This window comes from Phoca vitulina, unplaced genomic scaffold, assembly GCF_004348235.1.
Source record: "Phoca vitulina isolate PV1807 unplaced genomic scaffold, GSC_HSeal_1.0 scaffold49, whole genome shotgun sequence".
Classification (NCBI taxonomy): Eukaryota; Metazoa; Chordata; class Mammalia; order Carnivora; family Phocidae; genus Phoca; species Phoca vitulina.
Window position 1 is genome coordinate 665117 of NW_022589752.1, and position 13387 is coordinate 678503.

General features: G+C 38.6%; 1 protein-coding gene across 1 annotated transcript in view; it reads right to left on the minus strand.

Moving 5' to 3' along the window:
* Window positions 1-13387, minus strand: part of ST8SIA1 (ST8 alpha-N-acetyl-neuraminide alpha-2,8-sialyltransferase 1) — a 145066-nt gene that overhangs the window by 41051 nt on the left and 90628 nt on the right. Inside the window, exon 4 of the mRNA XM_032432651.1 lies at window positions 11235-11327. Within this exon, the coding sequence (XP_032288542.1) occupies window positions 11235-11327 (93 nt within the window). The remainder of the gene's footprint in view (window positions 1-11234; window positions 11328-13387) is intronic.

Consider the following 13387-nt stretch of genomic DNA (forward strand, 5'->3'; position numbering starts at 1 on the left):
GCCAACTGGAATCAGCTACTGCTATGGAAAGGAGCTGCTGCTAGGGCTATACTCACAAGAACCACAAGAAGACAGGAAAACCACAGGATGCCAACAGGAAGAACAAAGGCCCCTCTTCTTTCTCCAGCCTTTGTCTAGTGCCCCACCGGCACTATTGGAAAGCCTCACAGGGACTCAACTGGCAAAGGAAAAATGTGATTTGTACAGTCTTGGGTCTAGCATCACAAAACAAGGTATAGGAAGGTTGTAGCTGAGACATAATAAGCTACTAAATGGCACAAGTAGTAAGGGTGGAAGCACAAAAATTTGTTGGGAAACTATTGCCATAATTCAGGAGAGAAATCATGGCAGCCTGGACGAGGGTGGTGACAGTGGAGAAAGTGAGAAATGGTTACAATGCTTGAAAGGAGGCTCCTCATAATTTGGTCTTGGATTTAATAAAATGTGAGGTGTGAGAGAAAGAGATAAGCCAAGGAAGACTCCAAGGCTTTTGAACTGAGCAACTGGAAAAATCGAGTTTCCGTTTATTGAGATGGGGAAAATGGTAGAACACATAGGCTTTAGAGAGGGGAAATTAGGAGTTCTGTACTCATTAAGTTTGATACTCATATTAGGTATCCAAATAGGTTAGCCAAGCTGGGAGTTGGGTATATGAGTCTGGAGATAAAGAAATATATCCTATGAGTCTGGAGATAAAGAATAGATGCAGTACAAATCTAGGAGTCATCAGAGTATAGATAGCATTTAAAGCCATGAGACTGCAAAAAATCCTGTAGGGAATGAATAAACAGAGAAAAAAAGAAGTTAAAGGATCGATTCCTTCACTCCAGTGTTTATAGGGTTAAGAGATGAGTGGAAGCCAGAAATCTACCAAGAAGTAGTGGTTTTTGAAACAGCAGGAGAATCAAAAGTATTGACTTGGGAGCTAAGTGAGAAACGTGAATTCAGAAAGAGAGAAGGATCAAATATATCATGTGGGGCTAACAGGTAAAGTAAGGTGAGAACTGACAATTGACACTGCAGTTAACAATGTGAAGATAAGAAACAGCTTAAGTACTTTTTCCAAAGTGGAAGGACATGAACTTGCAGACTGAAAAGATCCACTGAGTACTAGCACAATGAATAAATCAGGCCAATAACGAGGCACACCATTATGAAATTTCAAAATACTGAGGTGGGGGGCTGGGGAGAAGGGTATGGGAGCGGGAGTAAAGAGAAGACCAGTTTGGAATGCAGGGAGAAATAGAAATCCAAGTCATATATGAAAGATCAGGAATGAGAATGACATCCATTTTCTCAAACAACACTGGAATTTAGAAAACACTGGAGGAATATCCTCAAAATGCTAAAGGAAAAGGATTTCCAAACTAGAAATAAAATCCTAGCAAAAATACCAATCATGTATGAGAGTAGACTAAAGATAATTTCAGACATGCAAGATCCCAAAACTTCGTACCTTTCCCTAGGAAGCTATGGGAGAATGGGCACCACCAAAATGAAAAAAATAATCCAAGGAAGACGATACAGGTTATATGAATTAGGAGATCCAATACAGGTAAAAGGTGAAGGGAATTCTTAAAATGATGGTAAAGGAGGATTCCAGGTTAACAACCTTGCATCAGGTAAATATTAGAACATATAAGATTCCAGGACTGAAATTCATGGTTGATACTGCTGAATGCCATTTAAACAACTGGCTAAGATTTGGAAAGTTTTACTACAAAGAGACACATTTAAAAGACAAGGAAAAGAAGAAACAAGACATGTACTTGTATTCACAGGGGGAACTGGGATTCTAGGGTGAGAGCAGGCTTCCTTCTCATCACTTCTGTTTTCTCAGGGAAGTAGAAAGCAAGGTTATTACCTGGAGGAGACGGATGAGGAGGATGTGCTGGGGGTTCGACGAAGGGGAAGATATGGTACAGTCATCTGGAAGTGGGCAAGTAAATGGACTTGAGAAATGCTGTGGGATTGCTCATCCACTGGTGGGCAATTCTTGGTGGTATGTGAAAGAACTAGCTAACTGCCCCCTCTTTGGATTGTAAACACATCTAACAGGGGGTGATGGCGGCAGTAAAGAGCAGAAACTATTCCACTATGAGAAAAAAAAGACACCAAGCAGAGAGTGTGGCTCATGAGCCTCATGTAGTCACTATGAAGAGTGAAGGTCCACGCTAGTGGCGAAATGGCAGGAGCGGTCGAGAGGAGAAGGGGCCCCATAGTGTTAGAGAGGTGGCTTGAAAGGGAGGACAATGACTTGGCCTCATTTGAAGGAAAGTAATTTGAAGAATTTAAAGAAGAACATCTCACAGTTAAAATATCATGAGATAATTTAGCTGTGAGAATTGACTGTAAAAGCATAGAGGAAAACAGAAGCAGAGAACATGGTAAGGGGTAATCACAGTTTATCCTGAAAACAAGTAATTGCCTTTCATCCAGATGGGAAATGGTTAGGGGTTAGTTAAAGCTACCACTACAAGCAATTATTTTGTGATGGGGTGCTTCTGTTTTCCACAGCTCCAAAAAACAACTGGAAATAGGAGATATTGTGAATTACATCTTCATAAAAAGGTTTCCTGTATTAACTTGTAGCAGCCTGCGGTCTTTTTCCTGCTGGTTCATCATGTTTAAGTAGTAATCCTGTGGCTTCCTGTGGTGTTTTTTAACATTTATTGAACATGTATTCTTCTACTCTTTTATATCTCCTGTTGCTGGCAGAATATCGTAATATAGTGTTACAAAGTCAGAAATCGCTCCTTTTTTTTTTTTTTTTTTTTTTGCCTCCCCAGGAGTTTCACCCAATTATTTCTAAATTAATAAATCCTCCCTTTCCCTTTTAATAAATGGTCAAGTCATTTATGGGCCTCTTAGAGTTTTCTTTTCTCTCCTATTCAGAACTCTCTGAGCTGCAATACCAGCTACACACCCCTAGGTGGCATCTCCAACTACTTCCCAAGAGAAGAGAGTCCAAAGACCTAGGCTGGGGCCAAGTCGGCCACTTCATATCTGACTGAAGCGTATCTTTCTTTTTTTTTTTTATTTTTTTTATTTTTAGATTTTATTTATTTATTTGACAGAGAGAGACACAGCGAGAGAGGGAACACAAGCAGGGGGAGTGGGAGAGGGAGAAGCAGGCTTCCAGCCGAGCAGGGAGCTCGATGTGGGGCTTGATCCCAGGACCCTGGGATCATGACCCGAGCCGAAGGCAGACGCTTAACGACTGAGCCACCCAGGTGCCCTGAAGCGTATCTTTCAACTTGTCTGTCACCAATGTTCTCACTGAAAGATCAGGACGACGTGAATCCCTGCCCCACCTGCCTCTCCTCGCGCCAGTCCCATATGCCTCACAGTTAAGCAGGGCTTTGGATGCTCTCTTTTACGTGGCTCTTTTCCTCCAAAGGGTGGTTCCTATCTCTTTTATCTAATCATTTAAATTTCTGAGTAACTAGCAGGTATCGTTTATTTAAAAGACATTATATTTTGGGCGCCTGGGTGGCCCAGTTGGTTAAGCGACTGCCTTCGGCTCAGGTCATGATCCTGGAGTCCCGGAATCAGTCCCGCATCGGGGTCCCTGCTCGGCAGGGAGTCTGCTTCTCCCTCTGACCCTCCCCCTCTCATGCTCTCTCTCTCTCATTCTCTCTCTCAAATAAATAAATAAAATCTTTAAAAAATAAAAATAAAAGACATTATATTTCATCACATAGAAGATGTTATCATATTATTTTCCAATAATACAGAAAAGAAGAACACTGAAAAAGAAACCAGGACTCAGTGTTTTTACAATAGTGCTATGGATCGCCCCGCAGTATCCTCGAGAGATTTTTTTCTGCTTTCACTTGCACCCTTTGGCATGTGATATAGAGAATCACTTTGCGTCCAGCTTACCAACCACTTCTAATACAGTTGCATCTATGTGGGTGATTTTCTTCCCTCTTATTTTGCTGCTTTACAAGAAAATATAGAATTGTTTCCATCGTTTCCCCGAAATATTAGTTCGCTTATAAATCTGTTTTCATGTCTTTTTTAATACCCAGTAGATACTCCAACTTTTCAGGGATATTTTAGATGCCAATCAAACTTGATATGTGCAGTGCCAATGATGCACAAACATCACTTAGGATGACAGGACAGGAGCAGCTCTGACCAAGGGCCTCCTCCCTCAGCCAGTGTCAACTATGCTTCAGCTCCCACCGGCTCAACAGAGGCTATAAAAGGCAGCTCAGTCTCAGAGATACTAAAATACAAAAAATGGTACATCTCATAATCAATAAAATACATCATTTTATTTTGTGGGCATGCCTGCCTTCTGCCTTTCCCTTCACTAGTACTTGCAATAGTAATTTATCAAATATGCCATCTGTCCTATCAATTTATACTCTGCCCTTGTCCATCACTTACACCACAACTCTGATGTTTAAGATGCTCTCCTCCTTGGCTGTTGCTGTGTGTGCAGGTGTGCGTCCCTGTGTCACAGAGATCCAGATATGAGAGCTAATAATGGAAACGTAAGCCAAAATGCATATCAGGATTTATAGATCAGCCAAACACTAAAACTCTGATGTAAAAAAATCCTTCTATTAAACAAATTAAAGCAATTTAGTAATAGAAACTTCTAGAGACATGTTCTTATAATTCAAGTTGAAAGCCAAACATTTTTCAATAAGAATATATAACATTATTTTAACCAATATATAATCAAATACAATTATAATTAATAATTTCTAAAACTACATTCTATTTAATCCACATGGTTCATATGCTCCAGTAAAATTAATTACAAATATAAATTTAACAATAAAGTAATTTTCACAGAGACCATAGCAACATTCACAGACATACTAATAATTACTACCATCTTGGCCTTTTGTGTGAGGATAATTAGTAAAGTTCATTAATAGCTGAACAATCTGAATCACTGCATACATAATGAACTCCACGAAATGGAACTGTTCACAGATGGACCCCCACCATCTTCCCCAAAGAAGCTCTTAGCACATATGGAGTTTGGTAAGATAATTAGCCAGTTTCAGACTTTACATTTAAGGTTGCCTCCCACAGTTAAGCTGGGGCACAAATGCCTTGGCTCTAACTGAATATCTTTGTGAGTCGAGAGGGTGCCTCCACATTCCAAAGGGGCATGCAGTCAGTACAAGTGTAGCACTTGCCAGGATTTCAATCTGAATATTCCTAGTAGAATTACATTTTCAAGGCCCTCTCTGCCCCTAAGTGCCATCATTCAGAGCACAGACCATATTGATCCCAGATGAAACAGTCCCTCCACCATTTATACACACACACACACACACACACACACACACACATCATATATAAAAATGCCTGGATATATGAGAAATCTGAAGAGTAAGAGAAGGTGAGAGGGAGGTCACGGGGAAATAATATCAGAACACATAGTTTCCGGAAAACCATTTACAACTGATTTTAGACATTTCCGTTCTTTTCTAGCCAACCTGCCTAAGGTTCCCAGAGATTTCTCTCTTGCTCCTTCACCACCTCTCCCTTCTCTAGCCTTCTTTATTCCTTATCTCCTCTCTTTTGGCTCATCCCAGTGGTTCTATACTTTTCTACTACTCACATTCAACTCTGGAATCAACACCATGCTCCCGAGTCTCTCCCTAACTCCCAGAAGTCTGCAAGAAAGAGTTCCATACACAGCAGCACACTTGCTAAACAAAATTCTGGTGCCAACTGTTAACAACATTTTTCCTGCCATGCTATATGCAGAGAGTGGCTGAGTAACTTATCTTAGATCACACAGCCAATGCCATCCCACTGGTTTTCAGAAATCCACCTTCACTTTTTCCTTTCCTTCCACTCTAATTGAAACTCACTGACATTCTGCTGATTAGGAAAACTATACAACTGAAGTACATATTAAAAAGGAGGCTGAGGAGGAGCAGGTACAAATTTTTGGTATGGTGGTGTGAATATAAATCCTGTGTAAAGATTCCTAAACTGGTACTCTTGCTGAGTCCACCCCTAATGTTTTATCACTGGGATGTAACCCATTCTCAATGGACCTGCATGAAATTACCAGGAGAATTTAGGCTACTCCAATATCTATCTACTAATTATGAACCAATGCTTTTAGAGTAACAGTTGCTCTGAACTGCTATTTAATGCTAAGGATTAGAAGATGACGGGGGGCGGGGTGGAGGGAGGAAGGAAATAAACGGACACTTGATGTAATAACTATTCTGTGTTAGGAGCTGGGTTCTTGGTGCCACGCTCACCTCCACTGCTCCCAGGACACACATTAGTATGGTAGGTCCTGGATTTGGTCTCCTGATCTTAGCATTGAGATCAGAGTTTTATATCTCACGGTTGGCTTTAGTTCCCTGATTTTCTGTTTTTTAGGGTTTTTTTAGTTTGGGGGAGAAGTGTGAAGATACCCTTGGAGAGTCCCTGAATTTGATAAGCCCAATAATACATTTGAAAATATGTTTTATCCAAGAACAAAATGTATTCCAAAAGGAGAATCCTCTTGAGTAGCGACGCTGGATGTCAGTCAGAACAGCTTCTACTGGACACAGTTATATTATCTCATTTATTTCTCAGCAATCCTCAAGACAATTTTATTCTCACTTGACAGATGGGAGGTTAAGAAACTAATGTTACTCAGCCAGTAAGTAGAAGCACATTAGTACTGGCACCAGAATTTGAACACAAATCCGTTTAAAGCCAAACTTGTGTTCCTCACCACTACGTAATATTGTCTCTCAGACACAAATTCATGAAGATCTGTACCTTTTTAGAGGCATCTCTTCCCTATCTTTTACTTGCTCTCCCTAGTTCCAGTTTTAGTATCTGCTTTTTAATTCTCTTATATCATGACAGACGTTAGACTGAACGGCTATCAGTGAATGCCAAGCCTTGATGCAAACACCGATAAGCTGCTCTGAGTTTGGAGAGAAAAGAAAAAGAAGTCATCCAGCAGAACAGATACAGAAGTTTTAGGAACACAGTCTGAGACGTGAGTCATATAGAATTTTAAAGAGAAACTGCTATAACCTTCTTTAGATCAAAGTTATTTTCCTGAATTCTCAAATTATCTTTAAGGTACATAAATAAAATAAATAATTGTTCTCCCTGCTAATATCGCTACAGTCCCAGTTGTCTTTAGCAAAATCAGAGGCAATAATCATTGGATGAAGTCTGTTCCAATTGTATGGGAAGGGATTACCCAGGCCCTATTTGATATTAAGAACCTCAACATAAATACTGGGGTTTCATATCATCCTAATGAATTAAAAGTTATGCATTTACAAATTTTAAAATGTTAATTCTACCACTGATTTACACTCCATTTGTCCTAAAAACTTTTTTGTTTCCTAATTCACGTCAACTGTAAAAAAAAAAAAAAAGAGTAAGTTTTCCCACCTGAGTATTCCACTAATACTCTTTTGAAATCTCTGTTACTAAAAAAGTCATCTCCTCATCTTAAGACCATAAGTATTTTAACTGACACCAATGGAAAAAAAAAATCTCCTTTTATAAGACAATTCAAACCACATCATTCAAATTTGATTTGTAAAATTTGGTTTAAAGGAGATTTTAAAATATATTTATTCACTTATTTATTCATTCCATAAACATTCGGTCTGCACATCTTGTATGCCAAACAACATGCTGGGGTCTCAGGAACACAGATGAAGGAGTCTTGACCCCAAGCTGCTCACACCTATACTAACACCCTAATATGCTTACATGGAAACACACACACACTCAGAATTCTGCTGCTCTTTGTTAGTGGCAGCAAATAATCATTTCCCAAGTTGGGGCCTCAAAGCATAAAAATGAATTCTTAATGTCATAATAGCACAATCAATTAAGTTTCAGTTTTTATCTTTTTTTTTTTTAAAGATTTTTATTTATTTGAGAGAGAGAGAATGAGAGAGAGAGAACACATGAGAGGGGACAGGGTCAGAGGGCGAAGCAGACTCCCTGCTGAGCAGGGAGCCCGATGCGGGACTCGATCCAGGGACTCCAGGATCATGACCTGAGCCGAAGGCAGTCGCTTAACCAACTGAGCCACCCAGGCGCCCTCAGTTTTTATCTTTAACAATCATTTGCTCCAATATATACTGAACTCCTGGTATGGGCAAATGGCTAATTGAGTTTTCAACTCTACTGAAAAACTCTTTGAAAGCAAGCTTTGAGAACTCTCATCTCTATTTTTACATCATGCTACTGTAGAATGACTCAGGCTCAGCCAGTAAATTTTAAGCATTTGTGAGTAATGGAACCCATGGAAAATCTGATAAAAAAAATACATGCACATATATGAAATTTTTCTATAAATTTCAGAAGTGGTGCAGGGAACCCCCAAGACCCTGGTATAGACCATTCAATAGGACCACGGGAATGTCTGCTGACTGTGAGCAACCTCAGGGTGTGAACTTCAGTTGTGTCTCATTCAAGTTAGTACTCCTTGTCCCAGAGCAGATTTCAAAAAGTATTGTTGAATGAGCACCTTGGCAACACTGTCCTTATGAAGCTTCCATTTTTACTTCCCTCTCCCCCCAAAACTTCCAAATCCTCAACTTCCACTTACATACTTTTCTAAAACTTACTTGCTGAAGCCTAATCTGACAGTCTAGGCAACTATCTCTTTTCCAGACTCTACTTCCATAATTTTCCCTCCTCCACTTCACAAAAGGCATACCTCCTACCACCCAAATGTTACAATGACGCATTGTCCCAGAGTGTAAAAACCACTCCGGCCAGCAAAAAAACATTTCCAAGATACACAGTGTCTAACGGAGTGTCCCTTGAGAAAAAGCAAAAAGATCCTTATAAGAAATACAAAGAGGTTATACCTCATTTTATCCAGGGGATAAACTATTGGCAACTCCCATACCTTACTTATATGTTGAATAATTAGAATTCAGAAGTAAAATGATTATATGGGTCAGATTTTAACACTTACTTGAATTAAAAGGTGGTCAGCCTTTTTCTGACAGAAAGCTCAACTTACGAATTACTTTGACAAAGAACACTGAGGACGTGTAACATCCAAAGAGCTAAATCTGCACTTTTGAGATTTTGGCAATATATATTTAAAGCATATGCACAATATAGAATACACTGAAAGTACATACTTGGTGACAATTTAAGCTTATGCCAAAAAAATTAGATAACTTAAAAATGATCAAGGAAATAACGATGGATTTTTAAAATAATATTTTTTTAAAGATTTTATGGGGCGCCTGGGTGGCTCAGTCATTATGCATCTGCGTTCGGCTCAGGTCATGATCCCAGGGTCCTGGGATCGAGCACCGCAGCGGGCTCCCTGCTCCGTGGGAAGCCTGATTCTCCCTCTCCCACTCCCCGTGCTTGTGTTCCTTCTCTCACTGTGTGTCTCTCTCTCTGTCAAATAAATAAATAAAATCTTAAAAAAAAAATATTTTATTAATTTATTTTGAGAGAGAGAGTGTGTACAAGCAGGGGGTGGGGTAGAGGAAGAGGGAGAGAGAGAATCTCAAGCAGACTCCGTGCTGAGCTCAGAGCCCGATGTGGGGCTCAATCTCACAACCCCAAGATCATGACCTGAGCTGAAATCAAGAGTTGGACGCTCAACCAACTGAGCCACCCCAGCGCCCCTGGGTTAAATTTCTTAAATATGAAAAATGAAACTATAAATGCACTAGAAAAATACAGGACAATATTTTTTTCAATGGAAGGGATGTGGGTAAGGAAGATCATCCAAAGAAAGATTGTTTTTTTTTAAAGAAGCCATAAAGAAAAAGACTAACAAATTTCATTGCATAAAACATATTAAATTTTGAAAGGACATCAGTTAAAAGATCAATGATAGGCTGGAAGAAAATATTTGCTACATATACAGCAAACATATCTATAATATAAACAGTTAACACCTATAATATAAACAGTTCCTATAAACCAACAGGAAAATATTTTTTAAAAAGAAAAATAGCACAAAATGAGCAAAAAATACAAGAAGGCAATTCACAGAGAAAATACTAACAGTCAATATTCACTCAGCCCTTGCTGTATTCAGAAAAAAAAATGCATATGAAGTAAAAAATAATATATCATCTCGCCCCCAATAAATTGCCAAAAATTTAAAAGATTAATAGTACATAATGTTGTTTTTAGTATTGGGAAACAGGCAGTCTTATCCTTTACAAAAGAGAAAGTAAATGGTACATTTTGGAGAGGTGATTTCACAGTATCTGCCAAAATTAAGAACTGTTTGGTTGTATTTCTAGACATTTATTATATGGGAATGCTTACTCATGAACCAAAATGAGTAGTGCAACATTGCTTATAGCACATATGTGCTGGTCACTTGAATAAGATTCCCTTAGATGACAAGTGCCTGAGCCCACAACGTCTGGGTATTTCAGTCTTAATTGCTAGCTATGCAGGAGAGTATAAGGCAATGTTTCACTTCTCTTTTCACAGAGATTGAGTCATTCTCTACAATGAGCAATCCTTGGAGAAACAACCCATAGTTTACTGATGGGCTTTGTCAACTAGAGACCAACCCCCAAAAGCTTCCACAGCAGCTGTCTAAGATCTCCAGAACTGATTTGGGAGCAAGAATTTTCCACCTGCTTTCCCAAATCTGATTGAACGCAATATAAGGTAATGTAATATCATCCTTCCTGTATATCATTCCTGTATATTCTGACAATTTTGCTATTTTCATGCATACATATGCAGTAGATGGGTCATTTCTTTTTTTTATTCTTTAACAAAATTTCTTTTTTTTATTCTTTAGATGGGTCATTTCTTTTTTTTATTCTTTTTTTTATTCTTTTTTTTATTCTTTAACAAATTTTTTTATTCTTTTTTATTTTTATTCATTTCTTTTTTTTATTCTTTAATATTAATTCAGTTCACCAATCAATGCCAATCAATGAATTGGGACTAAAGCCAACATGTTAGAAAGTAGTAGATATGAGTAAGCAGGTGACTGTATTGCTTCTTTGAGTAAAACAATGGATTCTCATGTTATTTCTACCATCTCTAAAGGCAAGAAACAGAATCCCAGAAGAAGCATAAAATAGTGTTTAGATTCCCATAATCCTGCTAAGTTTATTTACAATTCCCTCCTTCATCCTTCCTGCCTGTCCAGATGGTTTTCTTCTTTGTTTCTCAAACTGAATTATGTTCATTGCCTTAAGATGTTGAATACTTCAAAGGCCTTCCTCTTTAGTTCTTCACAAACAGAAGTCATAAACTCTTACCTTTGCCGAATTATGCTGGGGTTAGCTGTCACTAAATGACTTTTGGATCCAACATCTTTAGTGTATTCACTTGACAAAGGAGGAAGATTGCATCTAGAGAAACAAAACATTTTAGAATGATTTACAATTTTTAAATCAAGTCAGTTATCATGACAAATAGGAATTTTACTAGATCTAGCTCAACTCACAAATAATCATTTTTATCACCTCTCCCTTTTAACAGTCATTAGATGATTAACTATAACCATCTTCAAAACGCAGTCATAAAAACAAGTCCTGTTTTAGAAGAAAATGTCAACTACTACAGAGTTAAGTAATCTATTAAAAAGGAGACATTAACTAGAATGAATTTATTCCATTCAAAATATTTTGGGGGTGGTAGGACAGGAAGTATTAGGCTTGAAACTAGAGCTCAGGAGGGTGTGGTACACTAAGGACACAGGGCTTGCAGTGTTCTCTGTATACCCAGAAACTTCAAGACACAGGGAAGAATTGTATTTGCTTGTGGTTTTCTTTCTGTTCCCAAATTCTAAATTATAACAGTACATTCAGAGCAAACTCTGCCACCTAAATCAATGCATGTCCAGCTTCTGTGTACATGATCAATGTATGGGTTGACTACTGGTGAAACACAATGATTTGTTATCTAAAGAAATGCATTGATTCTCCACTGTCCCAGTTCAGCCAAGGGAAAGAGTACAGGTGATGTTTTCCTGGTGACAAAAATAACTCCCCTCTCTCACACATTCACACACACACACACACCACCCCAGCCCCGATTGCTTTCCTTGGCCACAATGTCTTATGAATGTTTACAATGGAAAATATGGCAACTACAAATCCAAATCCCATGGCTTTCTGCCCTTGGAACTTCAGGCAAGTTAATTCATCTGCCTGGCCTTGGTTTCCTCATGACACAAAATGAGGATAATAACTTTTCTTTAATGAGGTTGTTGTAAGGATTACAGTAAGAAATGTATAAAAAGTCCCTACCTTGATACCTCACACATAGTAAAAACTCAAAAATATCGTGTATCAGAAATATATTTATAATCAAATATATACTTTTTATGAAGACCCTAAATGAGTCTGTAGATCCCATTAGGTTTTCTTTTATTACTCTGTCCTAATTTCTCCTCTCTACCCCTAGCTCTAACTTGACTCCTACCATATCAGAGCATCTCTAATTCTTGCCTACTTAAACTAAAACATCATTTATTTGTAGGTAAAGAGATATAAACATTAAGGTCTCTGCCATCCCCCAACTATTAAATTTACCCCACAAATTTCCCCAGGACATGGAATTGTCCATGCACCCACTCAGCTGATCAGCTCAAGTTCCTTGATGTTGTCTTGTATTTGTCTTGTGACTCCTACCACATCAGGGCATCTTGGGCGGAACTTGTCTCAGTTGATTTGGAATCTTCCTTTCATCTGCTCTACAGTAAAGAGATGCTGGATCTTCAGGCAGCTACCCACAGATTATTTAGTCAGCAAGTTGGTGACTTTTGCTGAGTGCCCATTGAGTGGTCACTGTAAGGGTCTGGGGAGCAGGGAGAGCCAAGTCACAGGGCCTCCTCTTGAGGTGTCTATAGTCTCATGGTCACACCATATCCCGTGTAGTTTCTGAAGACCCTTGTGAGGGAGTGAGCTTCAGTGTTACCAACCAGGCTCATCTGGCAGGAGTGCTGACTACGGTCTTGTGATTAAACTGATCTTTGCAAAGATGAAGGTGACTTTCAGGATAAAACATAAGCTAAAATTTGAGCATTTATGTCTTAAGGAAGCTTTGATCTTGATGGTCCTTCATAACATTCAAGAATCAAACACATTATACCAAAACTGTAACCTCTGAATACTGCTGGAGAGTGCAGTCAACCTGTTTTGTCATTAATGAAACATGTCAGTTTTAATGAACAAATACTTTGTTTTTCTGTGTGTTCCTTGTAGTTTGATCCATGGCTCATATGCCTGGGTTCCTTCATACCTTCTATCACAGTAAAAGCTCAAGAAAAACTTCTGGATACTGATTGTCAAATCCTACAACACAAGGAAATGCTTAAAGTAATTAAGATAATATTTTATAAATGCATTTCTGGAAAATAATGATACTGCATTTTGGTGTAAATATCTGTCTTAAGTTCTTCAAGTGC